The 24631-nt window shown below is 42.4% G+C and overlaps 1 protein-coding gene across 1 annotated transcript; it reads left to right on the top strand.

Annotated features, from left to right (window-relative positions):
• Positions 1–6: 6 nt before the first annotated feature.
• Dhfr (dihydrofolate reductase) lies at positions 7–24379 on the top strand. Its single transcript, XM_041663396.1, has 6 exons — positions 7–235; positions 536–585; positions 2981–3086; positions 9147–9273; positions 11967–12082; positions 21452–24379. The coding sequence occupies exons 1-6, from the start codon at positions 150–152 to the stop codon at positions 21528–21530; spliced, it is 564 nt and encodes a 187-aa protein (XP_041519330.1). The 5' UTR covers positions 7–149; the 3' UTR covers positions 21531–24379.
• Positions 24380–24631: the final 252 nt, after the last annotated feature.

The following is a 24631-nucleotide window of genomic DNA, read 5'->3' as shown; positions in this document are numbered from 1 at the left end:
GCTGCACGAATAGGCTGCGGGGCGGGACCTGGTGGGGGCGGAACCTTCGATGCACAAGTCGCAAGCGGCGTCTAGTGGTCGCTATTTTCGCGCCAAACTTGAGGGGAACCCTAGCGTGCAGGCTCTCTAGAAGCTGATCGCCGCTTGTCATGGTTCGAACGCTGAACTGCATCGTCGCCGTGTCCCAGAATATGGGCATCGGCAAGAACGGAGACCTGCCTTGGCCTCTGCTCAGGTACTGTGGCCGGACTGGGTTCGGGAGACCGAGGCGGTTCGCTGAGTCGGGTCGAGCACTTGGCGGAGACGCGCGGGCGGATCTGCTTAGGCGCAGTTGTGAGCGGGTAGACCCACCGGCTGCAGCCCCTGCCGGTGCCCGCGGTGATCCCCCTGCTGTGGCAACCTTTGCCCAGAGGCACCCTGGCCGTGAGCAAAGTCCGGTCACTGGGCAGCACCATCCCCCGGGCTTGCACAGATCGCTGCTGAGCTCGAGTCTGAACACATGTTCCGGTTAACGCAGTGTTTCTCTAACTTTCAGGAACGAATTCAAGTACTTCCAAAGAATGACCACAACCTCCTCAGTAGAAGGTAATTTGGGGTTAAGTCATGAGGATCTTAGGGCCTGCTTTCTGAAGCAGGCTTTCCATTGCAGACGTGTAAGCGGGAAGTCTCTCGTGGGAATATGGCATCTTTGTTTCTTGGCAGAAATTTTTGTGCTGCTCCCAAAATTTAATAAGCATCCTCTTTAAAAATATATATATATATATATATTTGAAATTTTGTTAGCAAGAGCATGTAATTGGACAGAATAATGAGCAAAATTTAGCCATTTAAATATAGAGACCAGAGCCGGTATTTAGAATTGTTGCCGGAAGACATAAAACTTGAGCAAATGGAAAAGAATGCAGGGGAGAAGAGGTTAGAAAACAATTAAACATTTGTGTAACACTCTTGGATTTCTGGAGGCAGGAAGGCACGGTGGGATGGCGGCTGTGGTCTTCAGTGGGACAGTCTGGAGGGCTGACTTGATAGAAAAGAACCGGGAGTGGTACGCAATTATAAGGCAGTGTCCAGTTGCTTGTAGGTCGTTCAGTGTGATTTCTCCCTAACAGACATGTTTGTTTATCATGGTAGGAGAGGAATAGAACAGTGGCTCTCGGCCTGTGGGTTTCGACCCCTTTATGGTTGAATGACCCATTCACAGGGGTGGCCTAAGGCCATTGGAAAGCACAGATATGTATGTACATCATGACTCCTGACAGTAACAAAATTCCATTTATGAAGTTACCATGAAAGTAATCTTATGATTAGGGTCACCCCCACAGCATAAGGAACTGTATTAAACGGTCACATTATTGGGGAAGTTGGGAAGCTCTGGCATAGAGCATGGGGAAGCAAGTCAGCAGAGCAGGTATTGAACAATATTCATGGGACAGGTAGCATAGAAGTCACTGGCAGACAGGTGGGCAGGTACCATTAGCACAGTGTATGCCCAGGAATCTAGATATCAGGATTAGAGAGATGGCTCAGCCAGTAAAGTTCTGAGGATCTGGGTTCAAATCCCAGCATCCAAAAAAAGCTGGGCATGGCAGCACCCGTTTGTAATACCGGCGCTGGTGAGACAGGCAGAAAGATCCCTGGGGCTTGTTCTCTAGCTAAATTTGTGGGCTCCAAATTCAGTGAGAAATCTCATCTCAAGAAAATAAAGTGAAAACATCTATCTTCAGTGCCTGGGCCTGTGCATACAGGTGTACAATACACACAAAATAAAAACTAACGTTTTCAAGATTTATTTGTTTTTCTTTCTAATGTGTGTTTTGAGAGTGTCTATATACATGTATGTACAAAATATGTGTGCCTGGTCCCCACAGCGGCCAGAAGAAGGTTCCCTGAAACTGGAGTTAAAAGCAGTTGTAAGCCCTTAGATGTGGGTGCTGAGAACCAAACCCAGGTCCTCTACTCTGCTTTTAACAGCTAAACTCTCTCTCTAGCCCCCAAATCATTTTTCTTAAAAGAATCCTAATTGTTACTCTACCTTTGATCCAGCTGTCTGACACTCAAGGTTTTTTCCAAGTAATTAAATAAAAGATGGAAGCTGTATGGTATGTATAGTTCTCTTAACAGGACTTTTTAAATGTTTTTTATTCTTTATAAGTTTCATACATTTATACAGTGGATATCGATCATATCCATTTAGCTTCTCATTCTTCCTTGAACTTCCCTCTCCCTCCCTAATTCACATTCTAGTCGTTATTAATATAACCCTGTGTGTGGCCATTGACTGGGGCATGAACATGAGCCAAATCTAAGACTGAGTCTTCCTCTCTCAGCAGCCCCCAACTACCAATAGCTGTCTAATAGGGGTGGGGCCTCAGGAGCCCCTCCACCATGCTAGAATTTTGACTGGCCTAATCTTGTACAGATGACCAAAGCTGCTGTGAGTTGGTGCCTGCAGACATCTGCCAGGTCACATCCAGAAATCAGTGTTCCCCATCTTTCTCCCTCTCCCACCAGCCCTTCCGTCCGTTCTTTCTGCCCCCTCTTCCTCTGTGGTCCCTGACCTTAGAGTAGTGGGAGCTGGTACAGATGACCCCGAGAACACTGCTTTTAGATGGTGAGCACAAGTGCTGAGTCTTTAATCTTCTCAAGGTTTCCAGGAGTAGAAACTGTTCCTGTCTCCATTTTAGAACTAAGTAAAGCATATGGAGTTATCTAGTGGATGACAAAACCCCGTCAGCCTGAGCGCTTGGAATCAGAATTGTGCAAGGTTGCAGTTGACTGAAACCTAAGTAAAAGATAGACATTGGGTGGACCAAAAGGATTAGTTAATGAGCACTAAATCTGAATTTGGGGTGAAGCTGTTTGTTTTAATGTTTCTAAAGGATGTCCACTAGATGTCACTATGACAACCGTATCTTGCCTGTGTATGACACTGAAAATATATGTGCATTTTCAAAGGTATCCTGTCTGCTTGTTTTTGTAGGTAAACAGAACCTGGTGATTATGGGCCGGAAAACCTGGTTCTCCATTCCTGAGAAGAATCGACCTTTAAAAGACAGAATCAATATAGTTCTCAGCAGAGAGCTCAAGTAAGTGACATGAAGTCGCCATAAGAAAACTGTGATCTATGTCCCAGGGCACAAATCAGTACGTAATAGAATGAAGTAGTATAGAAGTAAGTTGATGAGCATCTGTGTGTGTGTACACATGCACATCTGTACATATATACATGCATGACCATGTGAACAGCGACACATGCGTGCAGCCATGCATACAAAGCCGAACGTTGTCCTTCCTAAGAGTCCGTCCACCTCGTTTTCTTGAGACAGGGTCTCTCACTGTGATCTGGGGCTCACGTATTAAGCTAGGCTACCTGGCCCATGAGATCCAAGAGTCCCTCTGTCTCTGCTCATCCACTGGTAGGGTTACAACTGCATGCCACCAAGCCGAGCTTCTTTTTACCAGGTGCTGAGGGTCAAACTCAGTCCTCATACTTGGACAGAAACTTTACCATGTTATCACCCTAACCCCTAATAAATGACTCACTATCCAAACAAGTTGACACCATCAGTTTTTACCCCAACACCCTGAGGTGACTAGACCCTTAATCTACCACCTTAGACCATTGAGCCATAATGCCTAACTAAAATCTTAATATCTCAACCGAGTGGGCAGTTATGCCATGTGGCAACTTAATTCTGTTCGTTAAGTGATTAAAGTGGTCTAGGAATCTTCAGGAGAAGAAAATGTCTGTAGTTGACTTCTGCTAAGAATTTTCTTATCCTCCAAATGTTTGAATAGATAATTCGTTCATCATGACTTAAGGTAGTTGGGGACTGGGGTAATGGCCCAGGGGTTAACACTGGCTGATCTTCTAGAGGACCTGAGTTCAATTCCCAGCACCCACATAGCGGTTCACAACTGGCTGTCACTCCAATCCGAGGTGATCTGAAGCCTTCTAGCCTCCAGGGGCACTAGGCTTGCACATGGTGCACAGACATGCAGGCAAACAGTTAAACTTAAGGAAGGACTGGAGGTGATAGAGAAGATTGACTATGAAGTCAAGTCCAGGAGTTTGACCTTGATGACGACTTTGCTATCATTGTTACTAGTCTTAACTTACTAAAATAACTTCCTGAGACTTACAGGGCTTTGTTTTAGTTTAGATTGTTTTGGTCAGCAGGTGACTAAAATTTAAGGGAACATTAGGATTCAAGATGTTGACCATGCTTCCTTACATTAATAAGTAGTCACCAAAAACAACACAGCGTCTTAGAGCATGGGACAGTGTTTGCTTGAACAGTAGTCAAGAATGTCACTCCCGTGTGTTTTATTCAGGATCCAGCTAGAGAAACAGATGCAATAGAAGCTGTAGTTGTGGGGAACTGGCTTTCACGGTTATGGGGTGGAGTTACATGAATCCACAACATCAGAGAGCAGACTGTCAGAAGAGCAAGCTAAGGCTTCCCAGGAGATGCTCTGCTTGCTTCTGAGAAGACTCAGCTCTACTATTGGGGGTTTGGGGACAAGATTTCTCTGTGTAGCCCTGGCCACCCTGGAGCTCACTCCATAGACCACACTGGCCTCAAACTCAGAGATCTGCCTGCCTTTGCCTCCCGAGTGCTGGGATTAAAGCGTGCACCACCCAACTTCTCAGTTCCACTATTAAGGCTTCTCACTGCTTTGAATCCAAGTCAGCTCATAGATGTCGTCACTCCTACAAAACACGAGTATCTGAGTGAAGGGGAGTTAGCACAGCCCTGGGAGGGAAAATGCTCTCCATAGCTGTGTTCTAAGAGATTTTTATGTAGGGTTTCTCCCACACCCCTCTTACAATGACATAGGTTAAAGCCTAGAAGAAAATACACAAACACTGCATCGGTTGCCTCTAGTGATGGGAAATATGTGATGTGCCTCTTGCCATCTTCCTCCATCTTTGTACTGCTCCTTGTCCTGGTTGCTAGGATATTCTGATGATCACTCTCTTTGAAAAATTACACATTCACAGGCTATATTGCCATTGCCAGAGATTTTTTAATAACATATTCTTGAATACTACTCAAGTTTATTTATGGCCAGCTTGAGCTAAAATAAACATAAAGAACTCTCAGTGGGGGACATGTTCAGTTGAGCTAGCATTTCTTCTCAAATGATGAGTCTAATTTCTTCTTTATGACCCCCCTATGGTGTATGTAATTGGATTGTGTTGCTTTTCGTGTATTTATATATAACATTTAGTAGGGTTTTTTTTTTTAATTTTGCTTTTTTAAGGCTGAAAAAATTCAAAGTCTATTATCAAGCAGGCTAGAGAAGTTGGACTATCAATCAGTGAAAGATTTTATTAGGGTCCATTTTTTTCTTCAGTCTTCGGCTTCTCTTGATTGTCACTTTATGTATACCCAGAACACAATGGGTCCTGTGTCACAAGATAGGCACCGCACATGACAATTGCTTATGCAGACTTTCACTGGTACTTGGGATTTTAGCCACTGACCTTGTGTGTTAATTTCTTCAAGTTTTTTGTCATAGAAGAAATGACCCAACACAGGACTCGGCAGAGACCAGCTCCTACCTTGTCCCCGAACCTTGTAACTTATAGAAAATGCTGATATTAGGAGCTGGGGGAGGAGCATAGTGTAAGGCCTTGAGTTTGAGACCTAGCACCCTCAAAATGAACATGAATAATATTTGATTTCTCTTTAGAGTACATAAATTGCTTACTTTTAAATATTATTGGGATCACAGTGAATAAACTCATAATCTTATTTTTTACCTTAGCAAATCACCTTATTAGAATAAATAAATCTCTCCTACCTAAATCAACTCGTACCCTCTCCTTTACTCCAGGTGATCAGAGACTATCTTATTGTCCTCATTTTGAACCTCACCTCAAGTTACTGTTTTCCTACCCTCAACTTTATCTAAGTTTTCATGTGTTGAATAAGTTCACTGTAGCCTACAACAGTTTCTAGGGAAGTATATCATTTCCGGGCGTTGGGCATGTTTTTACCTCTGCTGACACCCAGCTAAGGAGTCCGGCACCATCATTGCCCCACCAGAAATAATGCAGTGTGCCTGGACGCAGATCCTCCGTAGGTTTTGGTATTCTGCTGCCATGCTTTTTGACCACTGCTGAGACGTGCATCTGGTTACCTTCTCACCCGTTTGGGTAAATGGACTGCTAAATTTTAAATCTCTGTTGACAGCCTAGAAGTTGAGAAATCTTCACAGGATTAGTGGTCTGTAGGGCCCTACTGATTCTACTTTGTGTTTTAGAAATGTAAAAATATTGTCTATTTACCCTGCTTTGTGTATTAGAAACTAAGTTGCTGTCTAGTAGCTACATGGGTGGCTAAATGGACTACCTCCTTATACATTGTTTCTTAATGGAGCATCTACTTACACATTGTTTCTCTTAATCCTCTGAATTCTTTGACGGAGTTTAAGACTTCCATTAGAAACAATACCAGCCATGTCCACAGTTCTTGACAGAATTCATATTACTGCCCTTATCTTTGAAGTCCACACCAATCATTTATATGGGGTTTTTGTTTTGTTCCATTTTTGAGGCGTTTGTTTTTAAGTAAACTAGAGAGTATTTAAATTTCGCCAGCTCTTCCATTGCTGTTTTTTTATTCTTCTAGGATCTAATTCAGTATCACGTGTGTATTGTTTCTCTTCGGTGTCTTCCAATCTATAACAAGACTATCATTTAATTACAATTAATAGAGGTTCATTTGAAAACTTGCCTTGAGAATTTCTCGGTCCATGTGATAACCAATTGTCCTGAAATAAAGAGCTAGAGTGGCCCAAAGGAAGAAAGGAGCCTTCTTTAAATGAATTAAGTGAAGAGCAGACTGTGGTAACATGGATAGGTCAGTTGTGTGTAAGGCACCTACCTACCTGTGTATAAGAATATCAGTGAACAGTTACTTGAAAGCTCCTGGAAAAAGACAAGGAATGAGGAAGACATCGAAGCTACTCTGCTTTGGAGCAGTCGTGGAGGAGTTGTTTTGAAAGTAGAAGATCTGAGTTAGTTCAATCTTGAGAAAGGATAAATTAGCTAATCAGGTATGCAGAGGTTACTAGAAGGCATTACATTTCTTTCTACATGGACCCCTTTTCTAATTTATTGGGAGCATAAAAACGGTTCAGCAGTGAGTGACTGTAACTTACATTCTGGATTAGAGAAGGTTCCGGGAAAAGCAGTAGAGAAAGAAGCTCCTGAAGCATTGGCCCCTTTACTCTTGAGTTCAGGGCTTTGCTAGGGATTTCTTATTGGTCTCTCGTGTGTACTGGGGATCAAACCCAGGGCCTCAGGCATGGCAAGCACATCAAGCATTCCTAATTTCTGTAACCCTGGAAACCATATTGCTCTCGGCTTTTGAGTCCCTGCTGTCAGATTGTGCACATCAGCTCCTTCATCACCATCTCCAGTTCTGTTTCATCTCTGTACCCATCCTAGCGTCAGCATTCTGTTAGGCCACTGGACTGTTATGGACCATTTATTACCTACATCATCTTTTTTTTTTTTTAATTTATTATATATACAGCATCTGTCTGGATGTTTTGCCTACAGGCCAGAAGAGGGAGCTAGATCTCATTATAGATGGTTGTGAGCCATCATGTGGTTGCTGGGAATTGAACTCAGGACCTCTGGAAGAGCAGCCTGTACTCTTAACCGCTGAGCCATCTCTCCAGCCCCTGCATCATCTTCTTCATGACTGAATCTATATTTCTTCTTGTTGCTATTCTGTCCTTCAACACTGTCATATCCTGCCTTGTCCCTGAAATTACCCTCAGACCTTTGGTGGCAGCTCAGCTCATTTAACTCACCTTGGCCTCCATTTTTTTTTTTTTTGGTTGTTTGGTTGCTTGGTTGGGTTTTTTCTCCCAGCATAAGTCCAAATGTATTCTTTGCTCTATCCTAATCCCCTTACCTATGACAAAGAGTGAAAAGAATAAAATGGGAAGAGAAGGAGAACGCTACTAGGAAGATGAATAGTCCCCATCAGTTCTTGATTAATCATTGTTACAACTACAAGTTCAAAGAGAGTTATGTAAGTAGTTCTTTTAAAGCACCAGCTAAGAACTTGACATTGAATTAATAATTTTTGTTCTGTTTCTAATCACTGTGTATAAATTTACTCATTTATAAAGGGAATTGCAATTCCTCTCACCATCAAAATAATAGAATCCCAAAATTTTAGCTAATCAGCATAAGCAGTGAATTTATTTAACTTTTCTTTCTGTGTATTAATTCTATAACTGGTAACAAGCTCATCCTCAAACACTTTCTGTCCTTTCTGTATTGTTCATAATATTCAGGTTCTTTCCCCATATATGTTAACAATCTGAACACTGCTTCAAATTCTTCTAGTCATTTGAGTATTCTCTGTCTAATATTTAATCACGAAAGTTTTCAGACTGACAGAAAGAACTGTACGTTAACCCAGGCAGCGGCGGCGCATGCGTTTAATCCCAGTAGAGGCAGGCAGATCTCCATGGGTTCGAGGCCAGCTTTGTCTACAAGAGCTAGTTCCAGAACAACCAGTGCTGTTACACAGAGAGACCCTGTCCTGAAAAAGCAAAAAGAAAAAGAAAAGAAAAGAAAAACTGTGCATAAAAACTGCATACCCACCCCCTGGATTCACCCACCCCCTGGATCCTGCCACTGAGTCTTTACTATGTTGGTTTTGGCACTGTTATCATCTATCCAGGTGGTGCTGCTTCCACATTTCAGACTAAAGGGCAGAATGAGTGTATTTCCCAAAATGCTTCCCATGTGTCATTAGCTAGAATTCCGCGTTGCTCTAGCCTGTTGCTGTGGTAAACATTAATACAATGAGATGCACGAGTCTTGAGTGCACATTATCTTCGTGTTGACAAAGACTTAGACCTACATAACTCAGCCTATTAAAACCTCCAGAAAGGTTGTTTTCCACAGTGAGATGTCACATATGCCTTTGTGTACCGTGCGGGTATGAAAGATAGAGTGGATGCTGGACATGGCCGTGCATTCTAAGTACTTTACGTTAAAACAATTGCTTTCATAATTTGTTTTGTACTGACTGCTTCCAAGTCAAATTATTTGACTACTGTAGACAGAATTTTACAGTAATCATAATTTTTTTTTTTTTAAATCTCAGGGAACCGCCACAAGGAGCTCATTTTCTTGCCAAAAGTCTGGATGATGCCCTAAAACTTATTGAACAACCAGAGTTAGCAAATAAAGTAGACATGATTTGGATAGTTGGAGGCAGTTCCGTTTACAAGGTAAGTAGACTTATTTCTAAGTAGAAGGAAATGTCCTTCCCTGCTTCTAGCCATGACCGTAGGAAGCAGCACATTATCCAGCTCAAAGCTAGACAAATTGTCAAAGTGAACTATTTGACATAGAAATAAATACAAATGTAAGTGTAGAATTTATACTTTATACCAGTCTAGTATCTTTTTATTTGTATGTTTTATGTATAAAATCATATATTTCATTATGAAGTTGTGACATAATTCATCTGCTTTAGTACTATTTGCCCCCCCCACTTCCATTTCCTCTTACCAAACACCCCTACCCCAACTCACCAACTCCCATCAACTTTAGTGCCTTATTTTTAAATCTGTTTTTAAATTGGCAAATAATCAGATGATCTGAAACATGCATTCACAGAGCGGATAAATTGAAATATATCACCTTGCTTATTTTCGGTGATGAGAACACTTAAAATCAACTCCCGGCAATTTTAAGAGCACAGTTAGTCACCATGCCGCTCAGTAGATCCCTAGATCTTATTCTTCCTGTGTTCTTTGGCAAAGATCTTCCCACATGCTAGTCAATTTCCATTCAGAATACTAGTTGTTTCCAGTTTAAAGATCAGTCTGTTTTGTTGAGCATGTTTCTTATATTCCACTCACAGATGTGCCCTGGAAGGGCTACTGTGCCTTTGATTCCAAGATAAATATTGTACTGAGAAGAGCAGGGGCTCTCGGTCAGCACAGGCCGATCAGATGGAAAGCTTTTCCGCAGCAACCTCCCTGCAGTGTGAGGGCAGAGGAGGACGGCATGTTTCGATCATGGTGGAAAATAGTGTACAAAGCAGAAAATATGCTTTTCCTGGTCTCATTTGGTACCAAATGACTTCTGGCTTGTTGTTTTGTTTTTTCAGATATTCTTTGGAAAGATTGCCATTTATAAGGAAGAAAAATCAGTCCTCTTTATATGTTAACACACACACACAGAAAGAGAGAGAGAGATGATTTGAGAAAGGAGGATTGCAGATTCCTAAGCTGATTATGACTACTCCTTGTCTCACAGTCCTGTTTCTGTAACGTTGTCTCCTATGAAAACATGTTCTCTAAGCACTAAGTGCTAAAAGCACTTATCTAATTAGATCTACATTAAGGAAGTAACGGGCTGCAGGTAACCATCTCACATGCTGTGCTTTCGGCCTGTCCTCCCATGCCAGCTGGCGAAGTGGAGCAGAGCCTTTCATTTCGGCACTGTCCGTGGCTGCTTTTGCTGTAAGAGTCAGGAGCCTGTGCCGCTCCAAGCCTGAGCTGTTCACCAGATGGCCCCTTACTGAAAGCTCACCCTGCTTTGAGGAATGCAGCTGTGGTTAGTCTGCACCAGCTCTTCTGGTTTGGGCACAGTGGGAGCTAGCAGAGATTTCTTTAGTTGCAGCAGCAATAATAAATAATGTAACATAAGCTGAAATACAGAAAGGAAAAAGTGTTCTATGCTAGCATAGCATGATAGTATAGTATTAGAAGTTAAGAATAACAACTTGAAATCTTATATATGTGAGTATTCTTTTTCTTCCTCTATGTGTTTAAAGATCAATAGTTATTAATGCTTTCTTGGATCTGCACGTCTGCCTCATCCTTTCCATTAAAAATATAAGCTCTTTCTTCCAAGGCAACTCGTGAACATGGGGCCTGCCCTGAAGTACGGTTGATATACACAGTGTCATTATACTTTTTTAATTATAAATTATATAACTAATGTTAATTATAAAATTAACATTAATTATAGTAAAAAAAAAAACATTAATAATAACATTACAGACATTGGTTGGAAAGTCATTAACCAGAACAGACTGAGTGCCATTGTTAGCAACAAGAGACAAGAAGAAACAGAGACAGGGGCCTTTTCAGGTAATGCCAGAGTAGTAGGGTGTACTGATGGGGTGGGAGCCATGGCTCAGCAGTTAAAAGCTCTTGCTACACAATCATGAGGACCAGAATTCAGATCCTAGCACCCACATAACAAGCAGGGAATCCTGTAAACCTCAGTTCCAGCTCTGAGTGATTCGGTACTCTCTTCTGACCCGTGCACACACAGGCACACAAGTAAATGAGCAAATGAATTCTTTTAAAGAAACGGTGTCCTGAGTGTCCCTGAGGTGTTTTTAACAGTGAAGACTTCACAAAAGTGCTTTCTTATTCAAGGGTACAGAAGCAGACTTCTCTTGGGAAAAGCAACTAGGTTAGTGAGGGGTGAAGCCTTAAAAGAGCAACCGAAGGAAAACAGCCAACTGAATGCTTAAATTTAAAAAAAAAAAAAAATACTTTAAATGAAGACCAGAATGTATTTTCATAATTACTGATAATATGGTGTGTGTGTGTGTGTGTGTGTGTGTGTGTGTGTGTGTGTGTGTAGTAAGTTTGAGGGAGCTGGAGAGAGGGCTCAGTGACTGGAGTTCAGTTTGCAGCAGCCACATCAGGTGGCTCACACCCACCTGTAACTCTAGTTCAGCTGCCTCCCATAGGTACCTGGTCCCACACAAACCTACACAAAGAGGTATAACATATATAAACAACTTTTTTTTTCAAAATAGCTTATGTATATTGCTTGAGAAACTGTAAGCATGGATTTAATGCCTAGTACAAACTTAATTCAAATAAGAATCTTCTAGTCTCTTTGTCTTTCAACAGCGGTTAAGGAGAGTGATGCCTTCTGTTTTGTTTTAAAGGAAGCCATGGATCAGCCAGGCCATCTCAGACTCTTCATAACAAGGATTATGCAGGAATTTGAAAGTGACACGTTCTTCCCAGAAATTGATTTGGGGAAATACAAACTTCTCCCAGAGTAAGTACTAAAGTTATTAATTAGTCAGAAGCACTTTAGGGACTAATTACAGAAAAAGGGGGAGCAAGTAAGGGAAAAATACAATGACATATGTGGATTGAAATTAACATGTCACAACAGAACCCATGACTATTAAATAAAGACTAATCAAAGAAGGAAACGATTACAGAGAAGAGTAACTTTTTTCATATTTGATTTGAAGTAGCAGTGTGCTATATAGAAAGATACTTTTTTAAATAATGTTTTTATTTATTCTTTGAAGATTCTTAACACTGTATTTGGGTTGTATTCATTACCCTACCTCACCTTCTTCCAGGTCATGTTCCCTCTCTCTTTAAGAACAAAACGATCATGGAGTGCAGTCTGCACTGGCTGACCACTCCTGAACATGGGGCCTGTGCTGGAGTATCGCTGATAAACACTGCCACTGTATTGTAGAGAGTAACTTTCCCTCTCCAGTAGGTGTCCATTCTAACAGCTCCTTGGTTAAGGGTGTGCTCTGCACCCTCTCCCTGCTCCTCATGGTGGGATCTGCCTGGCTTGAGCTTGTATGGGTCTTGTGCATGCTGTCATATCTGCGCTAATTTCCTTGAGGTCACCACCACCTCTTGCTCTCACAGCCTTTCTGCTCGTGTTCTGTGTAGATCACTGAGCCTTGAGGGAAGGACTAAATGCAACATAGACGACATCACATTAGGGATCAATATTCCAAAGTCACTTATCTCTACATGTTGACCAGTTGTGGGTGTCTACTGCAAGAAGAAACCTCCCTGTTGAGAGTTGAGCATCTATGAGTATAATCTAATGGGTATAGTAAATATGTTAAGAGTAATTTTATTGCTATGTTAACTTAGCAGAATAATCATAATAGGTTTTCCCCTCAGTTCTTGGCCTTGTTGGCAATGTCAGGTATGGGTTCCATCTCATGGTGTCAGTCTTAAATCCAGAAAGAGAAGGAAAGAAAGCATGATTACTCCCATGATATCACGCCACTATTGATAGTGGGTATATCTTGCAGGCAGGTCACTATTGTAGCTCACAGAGTTCAAAGTGGGTGAGCCCGATGACTGCTTTCCTTTTCAGGCAACATGCATATCATCTTCCAGCACTGAATGCAACGTCTAGTTGAGTGCCAGCTGCATTTCTCCGTGCTCTATGGCATAAGAACGTAGTGCCTTTTGTCACATGATGTATGTTTGTTTAGTTTTATACTCGGGTTTAACATAAACTACGCAGACGAGTTACAGTGCTTGCCAATTTTCTTGTCTTTAAGAAAGCTTTCCTCAGCTGGAGTTATATAACTGCTTCTTTTGAGCTGAAACACACCCTCCTGGAGGAAGGAGAAAGGATTTTAGACCCAGAAGTAAATTCAGTTCACAAGGCACAGGAAGCTTCTCAAGCTTAGGAGTGACAAGGCCCTCCCCCGAGGTTGCTGGGGAGACGAGAGTGATCAGCTGAGCCACCTGTCAGCTGTGCAGGGAGCTCCAGGGGTGCAGCCTATGTGTGGTGTGCTGTCACCTCCTAGTGTGGGCTTCTCATAGCTGCCTTTTAGCCGGTCACCCATGCTCCTGAGAGCCACAGAAATAAACTCACTAGCTCACAAAGCTAGACTTACAGTCAGTGCCCTATCTGAAAGAGAAGTTTGTTTGTATCCCTAGAAAGATATGTTATAGGAGCTTTTAGAAATAGACTTTAATAGACTTGGAAATGTGCAGTTTAGTGATTCTAGTGGCATCCAGCACAGTTGTCACTAGGTCATTCTAGGGGAGTGAGGCCTGTCTTAAGCACCCTGAAAATTGTGTGGATTCTGCCTGCTGCTGCTGCTGCCCATCCAGAGACAACTTCTTGACAAGCATGAAACAGTGGGGTCTGGTGGATACTGCAGTGTGAAGGTCCACTCTGAAGAGAGGCATCTACTGTAAGATCAAGACCTAGAAACAGCCCCCCAGCAGCAGGAAGAGTGGTCCAGGAGCAGGAAACAGTGCAGAGCCTGAACCCAGGAGGAAGTTGGCCTCTTCTATGATTCAGGAGGCGGCCAGGGACATTGTCCCAGCTCTATGGCAAATGCACTGGAGAGGAACCTGAAAGAATCTAGGTGTGGGTGAAAGATGAGGGATCATAGGTTAAGGTGGCCTCAGTTGTGAAGATGCAACAGAAAAGCTATCTTGTGGTTCCAGCAGGAAACCTGGGAACATTTTAATTTCATCTGAAAGCACTTTAAACTGTTAGCTATAGAAAGTAAAAGAAAAAATAATTATATTAACACTTTTAGACCAGTTCTTAACACATTTTTCTAGATAGTCTCAATTGTGTCTAGTAATTATCCTGAGTGTGAATTTGTTTTTTACACATCCCCTAAAGAAACATTAACAACTTAGTCTAGATAAATGGATGGCCAAGCTTTAGAATAATAGTCTTGATAGTCTGTGGAATGACAGTCTTGGATTTCATAAATTCTAAATTTAGTGACTTTCTTTGGCTCTTAATTCTAAAGTAAACAGAGAATCGCAAACCATCAGCTGCTTAAGTCCAGACTTTGCATAGGCTCCTAAATTTTAAAAGAAAGCCACAGTTGGTCATTTTATAAAATGTTTATGTGAAAATCACACCATTTATTTTCTACTTAAATTGTGAATTCCCAGGTTATGTGAATATGGGTCTATGTTATGTGAGTATAGGTCTCAGCTGTCTCTTCTTATTCCTTTTCTTTCTTTCTTTCTTTTTTTTTTTTTGCTACTAGCGATAACAGACTGCTGTATGATCAGCCTCATCCAAATATCATTTTAACGCTTAATGTTTTTAATCAGAATTTTTCCATGGCACTGACCCTTTAGGAACCTTGACAATTTAAGATAAATGTCGCTGTGACTCTCTGACTTTAAAAAAAAAAAATCAAAAGAAAACCTTTGCTGACAAAGGCATGCGTCATGACGTTCGCCTGTTGGGACTGAGTGACTCGGTGCCTTGCTGTGCTTGCAGTTATTCGTGCATGTCGTCACAGTCTCAGCTGATTGCAAGTGGGAAGGTGTTTGTCTGGACTCCCATCTGTCCCTTTGGTCAACGTGTACCATTATGCTGCTCTTACATAGTCTTATTTTGGTTTGACTGGGTCTCATGCAGCCCAGGCTGGCCTAGAACATTCTAACTAGCCCAGGATGACGACCTGCTTCTAGTTCTCAGGAGTGAGAATTATACCTACCTGACTTGGCTTATTTACGTGGAATTGTCATTAATTCTAACTTGTAATCGGCAAACATAGACCTTTCAGCTTCGTTCTATTTCAAGATTGCTTCTTGATGTTCTGGGACCCTTGGGTTTCCATAGGAATTTTATGATCAGAATGCCAGTTTCTGACAGAAAGCAAACTGGGGTTTTGTAGATATTGTATCCCTAGAGCCCTCTGAAGAGAACTGGCTCTGAACAACATGGCGGCCTAAACCTTGAGCGAGTTGGAGCTTTTCACTTAGGTAGGATCTTCTCTCTCTCCCAGTGATGCTTTACTGCATCCAGGTTCTTGCACCACTTCAAGTATACGTTATTCCATCTGTTGCTGTTGCTTTGTTTTCAGACTGTTTACTGCTAGTGTATAAAACTACAAGTCACCATTTATTGGTCCATGTCCTTCAATTTCATAGAGCTTAACAGTTGTATATATTTGTGGATAGTTGTGTAACGTTCATCTGGTACCCAAAGCTTTAAAACTGGAGTAGTTATAATTATTCGTACATTCTTAGCCCTAGTACCATGAAATAAAGATGAAGGTAAGAGCTGACCCGTATTTACTGTCATCTGAAGTTTTCTTCCACTATCTAGTCAGTGTCCATTATTTCTTTCTCTTGCCTGAGCATCTGGTCCAGACCCTCCAGCAGAGTGAATCGGAACTCCAAGCAAACATCTTACTTGTTTTGTTCATGATCCTAGTGGGAAAGTGTGACTTTATCCCATGAAGGAAGGTCCCTTCGATCTCTAGTTCGTTAGTGACTTGGTGTTGAAAGACTGTTGGATTTGACACTCTTAATACAGTATGAGTGGTGTTCGTAGTAAATGAATTTTGCATTTCTGAGATGAATTCTTTTTCTTAAGGATTTTTGCATTTGTATCTAAGAGACATTTGTTGCCTGCTTTTCTTTAGCATTTGTTCAGCTGGTCTTGGAATCAGATGTGTTGACTAGCCGAGTGAGTGAGCAAGTGCCTCTCTTTTGCTTGCTTGGGAAAACTGGAGCTGCTATTTGCCATCACAGGAGTTGGTGGTGAGTGGCCTGAGACAGGACAAGGCCATTGCTGTGACATGGATGTTCTAAGTGACACTTACAGGAACAAAATGTCTGTTCCATCACAACAGCTGATAGCCACCTGTTCTCTGACATCACAACAGCCTCCTTACATGGAGGAGAGGGGATTCCCTAAGGAAGTGGTCCTCACCCTTCCTGGTGATACGACCCTACAATGCAGTCCTCACACTGTGGTGACCCCCAACCATAAAATTATTTTCAGCGCTACTTCATAACTGTAATTCTGCTACTGTTATAAGATGTAATGTAAATATCTGATATGCAGATGGTTTTAGGCAACCCCTATGAAAGGGTTGTTCTACCACCAAAGGGGTTGTGATACACAGGTTGAGAACCGCTGCCCTAATGAGAACCCTTAAGGAGGTCTGTCTTCCTTTAAGACTCAAAAAAAAAAAAAAAAAGGAAATCTCTGGACAGTAAGTGTCTTAGTTAGGGTTTCTACTCCTGTGTTAAACATAATGGCCAAAAGCAACCTGGGGAAGAAAGGGCTTATTTCATTTTATACTTCTAGGTAACAGTCCATTGTGGAAAGAAGTCAGGGAAGGACCTGGAGGCAGGAACTGATCTTGTCTACCGGCTTGCGCGTGTGACTTACCTGCCTGCTTTCTTGGCTTGCGCGTGTGACTTACCTGCCTGCTTTCTTGTATGCTCCGGGGCCACCTGCCCATAAGTCTCACCTCCCACAATAACTGGGTCCACCCCATCAGATGTCACACAGACTTGTCTATAGGCCAGTCTGATGGGGACATTTTCTCAATTAAGATTCCTCCCTCCCAAACTAGCCAGCCCAGTGAGGACACTCTGTCTGTAAGGTAGGAGCATTACTCAGTTCTGGGCCTTTGTTTCTGAGCCTCTTTACACTAGGGAACTTCTCATTTCTCTTTAATATCCAAAAATGAGCTTTAATCTTTCTCCACTCCCCTTTGTTCTCCCATCTTAAGTTTACATGTATGTATCTAAATTTTTATTTATGTTTTTAAAATGTAAATGATCAAATCCACACACCATTTCATCCCTTCTAATTCCTCTCCTATCCCCCCCCCCAACTACTATTCCCTCACAATTTCACGTATTGTTTTGTTTTTTGGTTTTGTCTTTTTTTTTTTTTAACACACCGAGTCCATGTAATGCAGCCAGTATGTCTGTACGTGCATGACCATGGAGTCACCACTGGAGCATGGGCAGCCTCTCAGAGGCCACATCCCTAGAGGAACATGACTCTTCCTTCCTACGCAGCCATTAGTTATCAATAACCCCTAAGCTAGGATGGGACATCTTGTCTTCCTCTCTCACCCATTCTTAGACTTTGTCTGGCTTCATCTTGTAGAGGTGCATGCGGTCAAACTGGTGCGCCCATATGTGCTACAGCCCTCTTGTGTCCAGACACACAGCTGCTGTGCAGCTGTCCACTGTCTCTGACAGTCTTTCCAACCCCTCTTCCATAGTCATCCTGAGCCTTGTGTTTGCACATGTGTGTGGAGGGTGTGTATTTGTGTATGTGGGGGGGAGTTTGTGTGTGCCTGTGTGTTCATGTATGTGATACACATAAAGGCCAGGGGACATCCTCAGGTGCCATCCTCAGCAGCACATCCTCCTTGAGACTGCTCTCTCCTTGCCTGGAATTTATTCAGTTGCTGGTTAACCAGAAAACCCCGAGCTTCTCCTGTCTCTGCCTCCACAGCATTGAAAATACACCCTTGCCCCCACATCTGATATTTTTATGTGGGGTCTCAGGCCTTCCTACTTGAGTGGCAAGCTCTTTACCACTCATTTTGACCCCCATTGTCTCCATTACCTGAGTATATTACTCCTGTGTTTAGATAGGTTTCCGTTCAAACACAGTATTTTTCATTCATACCATACTACTGATTTTTGGTTTGTTTTTTTGTTTTTGTTTTTGATTTTTTTTGGTTGTTTTGTTTTTTATCTTTACTATAATGAAATAAAGATAAAAGCAAGAACTGTGAGTGGAGAATGAATTAGAAACTGGAAGCATCAAATGGTCAGAGGCCTGAGAGCTTCACTGTGCCTTCTTTTCCTGGAGTCTTTGCCTATGCATTTGGTCTTTCAGCAACACAATGCTAGCCCATCCCATGCAGGTCTGTTCTCATTGATCTTGCTTGGAAGAAATTTTTCTGCCTCAAATTTCATGAGGCATCAACCAAACCAGCAGGCCCAAAAGTTTTATATCAGCAGTATTCTGTTTAATGAGTTGCAAAATAAACAAATAAGACAAAAGAGGGGCCTTTAGAAGCTATGCTCATCCATGCTTTTCATTACTGAAAAACAATGAATGCCTGAGGCAAGCTAAGTTTAGAAAAGAGATATGTATTTAGCTCGGAGTCATGAAGCCTCAAAGGCATGCTACAAGCTTTAGCATTGCTGCTGGTGAGGACCTCATAGCAGATGTCCCACAGTGACAGGCATTGCTGTAGGGGGCAATCACAACTTAGAATCAGGAAGCCAGAGAGAGACTAGAGTCTCCTAATCCTTTCTGAAAGCGCACTTCCCATTAACCTAGGTCCCACATAAAGACCCACCACCACCTCCCACATCATTCTTGGAAGACAAACTCCTTCCACACCACAACAGAGTGGGTAATTGGCTCCAGAGCTGAGACCCATGCCCCTCATCAGTGGACACCGTGGAGTAGATTTTAGGCTCACTGATGTCTTCTCTTCTGGGCCCTCTATCTCTTGACTTTCTGGAATGCTGGCGTACTTACCCAAAATCTCCACTAGAGCCTGTGTAATGTAGGTGGGTCATCTGTCTATCTGTTGCTTTCATTGGTTAATTAATAAAGAAACTGCTTGGCCTTTGATAGGCCAGCCCTTAGGTGGGTAGAGAAGATGGAACAGAATTCTGTGAGAAAGAAAGCCGAGTCAGGCAGTCGCCATAGCTCTCCTCTCCAAGATGGATGCAGGTTAAGATCTTACCGGTAAGCTACCACCTCGTGGTGCTACACAGATTATTAGATATGGATTAACCAAGATGTGAGAGTTAGCCAGTAAGAGGCTAGAGCTAATGGGCCAAGCAGTGTTTAAAAGAATACAGTTTCCGTGTAATTATTTTGGGTAAAGCTAGCCGTGTAGGAGCCGGGCTTCTGCTGTAATACCCATGTTATTAGAGTTCGAGTTTGTTTGCTTAAGAACTATTTCACAAATTCTGCTGGCCTCTAAGAGCATCTACCAAATCATCTCCATTGCTGCGGTCCTTCATTATTTCAGAGCTGCCGTTTATTGACTCTAGTGCTTGAAGATTCTAAGTAGGAGCACGTGTGGGTGGGACCTAACAATAAGTAGTACACCAATTCCTGTGAGCCTTCAACTGCAGAGGCCAAGTCTGTGTGCGCTCATGTGTGCCCACAGGAACGTGTGCGTGCATGGACCACACTTACCCTTGTGTGCACGCACGCACAAACCGTCAAAGCATAGTTCCCAGGAAGAGTTTGTTTGACATGAAGCTGGGGCAGTGGTTCACAACTATCATCTCAGCATTCAGGAGCCTGCAAGTTCAAAGCCACCCTGAAATGCAGAATGAGATTCTATCTCAAAACAAAGAAAGTTTAGAATTGTAATTATAACCATTATTAAAAAGATAAAAAGATATTAGAAGAAAAGAAACTAAACTTAAGGAGAATTCAGTTTTAGTTTCACAGCAAAATTTCTAAATATACCAACCAAGTATATTTAGCAGGCCGCTTATAAGATTTTATTATTCTTGGCTTTAGAAAGTACCCCTTAGTGCTCTGCTTTTTTCTTGGTAACTGACAGTTTTGGTGGCGCTGAATTTTAAACACACACACACACACACACACAATGTGACTTTTTCTGAATTCATTCCAAAGAAACTCAAATCATAATTGAAAATTGGCCTAGTAAACTCAGTTTTACAAGGCAGGAGTACTACAGTGAACAGCAATAGGCTAGAAAATGGTTGGTGACTAGGAGTGCTGCTTCTGTTGACATGAAGTTTTCCGTATTATAACTGATGTCTGTGGTTCCTCATCAGTGTATCATATATCACAAGACATTTTAAAGTTTTCTGTAGCGTGCTTGCAGCAGTTTGGAGTAATACCTACCACGGAAAGGGAGCATCTGATACTTAGCGTGTCAGACGTCACACTATCCCATGAAGAAGGCTTGACTGCCAGCCAAGCAGAAGAGCTATGTGTACACAGGAGAACCAATGATGAAAACAGCAGCTCCTGGTCCCCTCTGCTGTAGACCGGGATGCAGCCTGCACCATAGTGAGGGACAATTGGAGGGGTGTGGGATGCTCACTGGAGACTGAGTGTCCAGAGGGTCCTGAGTAGAGACCTAAGTGAGAGTCAGGAGGTGAAGAAATCAAGTGCACCATGTCTCTCTCAAGCAGTCAGTTTGCCTCATGCTGTGAGGTTAGTAGCACCAGGTAGTGTCCATAAGTCAACAGAGAACAAGAATCTGCCAGGTCCTGGGCATACAACTTCGGGTTTTGGCATTTCTGGATTTTTTCTTTGTTGTTTTGCTTTGTTTGGGAGGTGGGGTTATGACAGTGTTTCTGTCTGTAGCTCTGGCTGTTCTGGAACTCACTCTGTAGACCAGTCTGGCCTCAATCTTAGAGGTCCGCCTGCCTCATCCCCCTGAGTGCTGGAACTAAAGGCTTGCATGTCACCACCGCCCATCATCTTCAGTTTTAAGCAACTACAGATAATTTTCTTTTCTTAGAGATGTGATTTCAGCTCTAACTTGCAAAAGTTCCTAAGAAATTGCCTAGTAACTAACTCATTGGTAGAGTGGAAAAATAAAAGAAATAGAAACTGGGGTTCATTTTTGAGGGGAAAAAAATGTGAATCAGAGATAAAGGAGAAGCTTTGGGATTCAAGTTTTCCAGCTTTCCATGGTTGGCTACTTCTCTTCTGTCACCATGTGTTGTGTGGCTGTGGATACTTACTCACCTTAGGAGTGGCCGCCACTTTGAAGTAAAAAAAGCTTCTCTCGCTTCACACAGTGTTAGTGCCCTTGGGTGAGAAGTCAGGGAAGCCATGCTGTGCCTTCAGTGGGTGTAGAATTAAGTTGTGAATCTTCTTCTTTTCCAGATACCCAGGGGTCCTTTCTGAAGTCCAGGAGGAAAAAGGCATCAAGTATAAATTTGAAGTCTATGAAAAGAAAGGCTAACAGAAAGATGCTTGCTGGTTGACTTCAAGTTCTACTGCTTTCTTCCTAAAATTAGCATTTTTACGAGACCGTGGGACTTGTGTTGGCTTTAGATCTATGAGTAATTCTTTATTTAGGGAGGGGTAATTCGGAGGAAGTGTTTGTTTTGCAGTGTTGGAAATGGAACTAGGGCCCTGCATGCTGGACACATGTCCTGCTAAGCCATGCCCCAGCCCCTGTATAATTCCAAACAATGTTTTCATTTCCATTAATCTAACCAGGTTATATTAAATATATTTTAAGACACACCACTTGCTATAAAAATTTCAATGCCCCTCTTATGCCGCCTCAGGTGAGTACCCCAGTAGATGCAGAGCATAGTGTGCGTACAAGAGACCCCAAAGATGTCGAGCCCCTGAGAGCACACTGTGGGGACTCATAGAGCTAGGAGCTAGACAGACAAGTCCAAAGGGCAGAAATGGGTTTTAGACAGCAGAGCTGGAACTCAGACTTTAAAAGAAAATTAGATCAAAGTAGAGACTGAATTATTCTGTGCACGTCACACTCTCGGCAAAGTTCTGTTCACTCAGACAGAAAACCAGTAAATTGAGAGCTCCATTGTGCTGCGTGGAGATGGGAGCAGGTGGAAGATTATGTAAGGTCTAAAACATTTAACTTCTCCGTTTCTCATCTTCAGTAAGATTCCAAGGGATATGGCAGTGACAGAACAAGAATAGGCTGCTTCTACCAAAAGAAAAAGAGAGAAAAAAGCCTAGGTAATAGCAAGCATAATAGCTCCTGTTAAGAATCCAGAGATAACGAACTGAGAATGGATATTGCTTGAGATGAAAATTAGTAAGTTAGAAACTAAACTTTATGAAAATGAAGAGTTGAGAGTTAAAGAGGCTTTCCTGACATCTCAGCAGGGCTTATTTATATCATCAGGTCAAAAAGATAGTGTTTTCAGACCTGTATTGTAAATTAATACAATTTTTTTTAAAGATTTTTTTTTAATCTTTTACTTGTCAACTTCATATATGGAAATCCAAATGCCCACTCCTACTCCCTCCACGACCTTCATGTCCTCTTTTTTGTTTTCTGTGACCCACTGAAACCAGTTAAGGCTTTCTTTATGTTCCTAGGTGTGGACCATCCACTGGGGTATGGGCAACCTCCAGTGGCCACACCCAGCAGCCATCAGTTGCCAATAGTTCTTCAGCTGTGGGTGGAGCCTCATGGGCCTCTCCTAGCCATGCTGTAGTATTGACTGGATCTATCTGTAGATCGCCATAGCTGCTGTGAGCTTATGAGTGCAATGGCCATGTCATGTCGGAAGACAGCATGATGTTCCAGCACTCTTCCCAATTTTTCAGGTCGTTCATTCTGTCCACTGCTCTAACTCACCATGACCTGAGCTGTAGTCGAGGTTGTCGGTATAAACGGCCTTATTCAGAACTGAATATTAAGCAATCGTTTATTCTCTCCAATCTGATCATTTATGAGTCCTGTGCTGACTGCTGACCACTACACAAAGGAACTTCTCTGACCAGAGTTATAAGCAGCACTGATCCAAGGTATAAGCACAGATACTTAGAAGGCACCTCAAAAATGTATCCATTTAGCAAAGCAGCAGGAGTAGGTTCCCCCTCAGAGCCCATTAATTCCACAGCCATGGGCATTTGACCAGTTTTACAGTACCATACATAGGAATTCTCTCCAGTGGAGTGGTCCCTCAGGTCCTAGAGAGCACTTGGTAACCACTGTGGTAGCCATGCCATTACCGTACCTGTACATTAGTATTGTAACGTGCACCGCCTACTGCTAGGTAAGTCCATGAATGACTTTTCTCCCCTGGTGGTAGGCGTCACAACTTCTGGCACTGTGAAAGCTAGCCAGTAATGAGGAAGTTTGCAGCTCAGTTCCAGATTGATGTCTCTATGTCCTGCAACTATTGCTGTGTTGTCCTTCAGTAGTGGAGACATAACCATCTAGCTGTGCTGACCAGCCAAGAGCAATGGTAATAGCCTATGTTGTTTAGGGAGCCTCTATACCAATTGCTCTGAGGAGAGATCCCATACCTTGCACTGAGAGTTTTATTTAATGACTTATGTTTTCATTTAATAGCCAGTGTCTACTAGTGCATAGGGTACCACCAAACTTTTTTTTTAGTTATAATTATCTTACAAAGCAGTGGGGTGTTTTGTTTTCTCATACGTCCTTAGTTTTAGTTAAGCCATACTATAGATAGAGTCTTTTGAATGTAAGTTAGTAATCAATTCAAATTTATAATATTCTACGTTTGGACCCAGAAATACTACCTGATAATCATGAACAAATTTATGAACTCAAGGAGCCAGAAGAGCAGCTGAGTCAGTTCCCATAAAGCATAGGAACTGAGTTTCTTGTGTATCAGCTTCCTCTAAAATTAAAACCTTTCTTGGAGGGAAGTTGTGTGAAACAATATGTTATGGAGGAGGTAAGAGGATATACTAAGGGTGGGCAGAACAGTCCATCCTGCTAAGAGGTTCCTTAAGTTCAGGAAGTAAGCAACTCAAAAGGGTTTAGGAAGTTCCTGAAACTGACCAGGTACACTAGGCCCCTCCCTTCCCAAGCATATATGAGCAGTGAGTGATTGCTGAGGGACACTGAGACAAGCTGGCTATGTAGCACAGGTGAAGCCTCCTGGAAAAAGCAGAGGCCAGTGATGCTGTCTGAACTACCTGGAAAGGGCACCCCAACCTGTTGAGCTGCTTGTAAACTACAGGTTTCCAGATTTCATGAGCTGTCACCCATGCTGGTGTGGGCTTTTGGTGGTACAGTAATCTGTGAGTCATTGCTGCTTCTGTAAGTAACCCCAATAAAATTCATTGGTTCACCAAGTGGAATTTTGGTGGTATCTTTCCTTTGAACTTCCATATCAGGTTAGTAGACATTAGCTCATATCTCTCCAGGAAGGGTGTTACATAACAGTTTGGATCCCTGGCGCCCATGTAAAAGGCCAAATACAGTGGCATATATTTGTAACCCCAACAATGGTGGGGTAAGGGAGAGACTGGCAGTTCACTGGCAAGCCAGACTGGCCCAATAAGTGAGTTCCCTGTACAATGAGAGTTGCTCACTCA

Source organism: Microtus oregoni, unplaced genomic scaffold, assembly GCF_018167655.1.
Source record: "Microtus oregoni isolate MIOR12 unplaced genomic scaffold, Mior012 000014F_ref0000157, whole genome shotgun sequence".
NCBI classification, from domain to species: Eukaryota; Metazoa; Chordata; class Mammalia; order Rodentia; family Cricetidae; genus Microtus; species Microtus oregoni.
Note: the sequence above shows the minus strand (reverse complement) of the source record. Positions and strands in the feature narration are given on the sequence as shown.

What these genes read in the sequence shown, in the direction of transcription:
- Dhfr (XM_041663396.1), top strand. Translation starts at nt 150, where the DNA reads ATGGTTCGAACGCTGAACTGCATCGTCGCCGTGTCCCAGAATATGGGC. An exon ending in GTTCTCAGCAGAGAGCTCAA is followed by an intron (nt 3,087 to 9,146) that starts GTAAGTGACATG and finishes TTTAAATCTCAG; the next exon opens with GGAACCGCCACAAGGAGCTC. An exon ending in GAGGCAGTTCCGTTTACAAG is followed by an intron (nt 9,274 to 11,966) that starts GTAAGTAGACTT and finishes TTTGTTTTAAAG; the next exon opens with GAAGCCATGGATCAGCCAGG.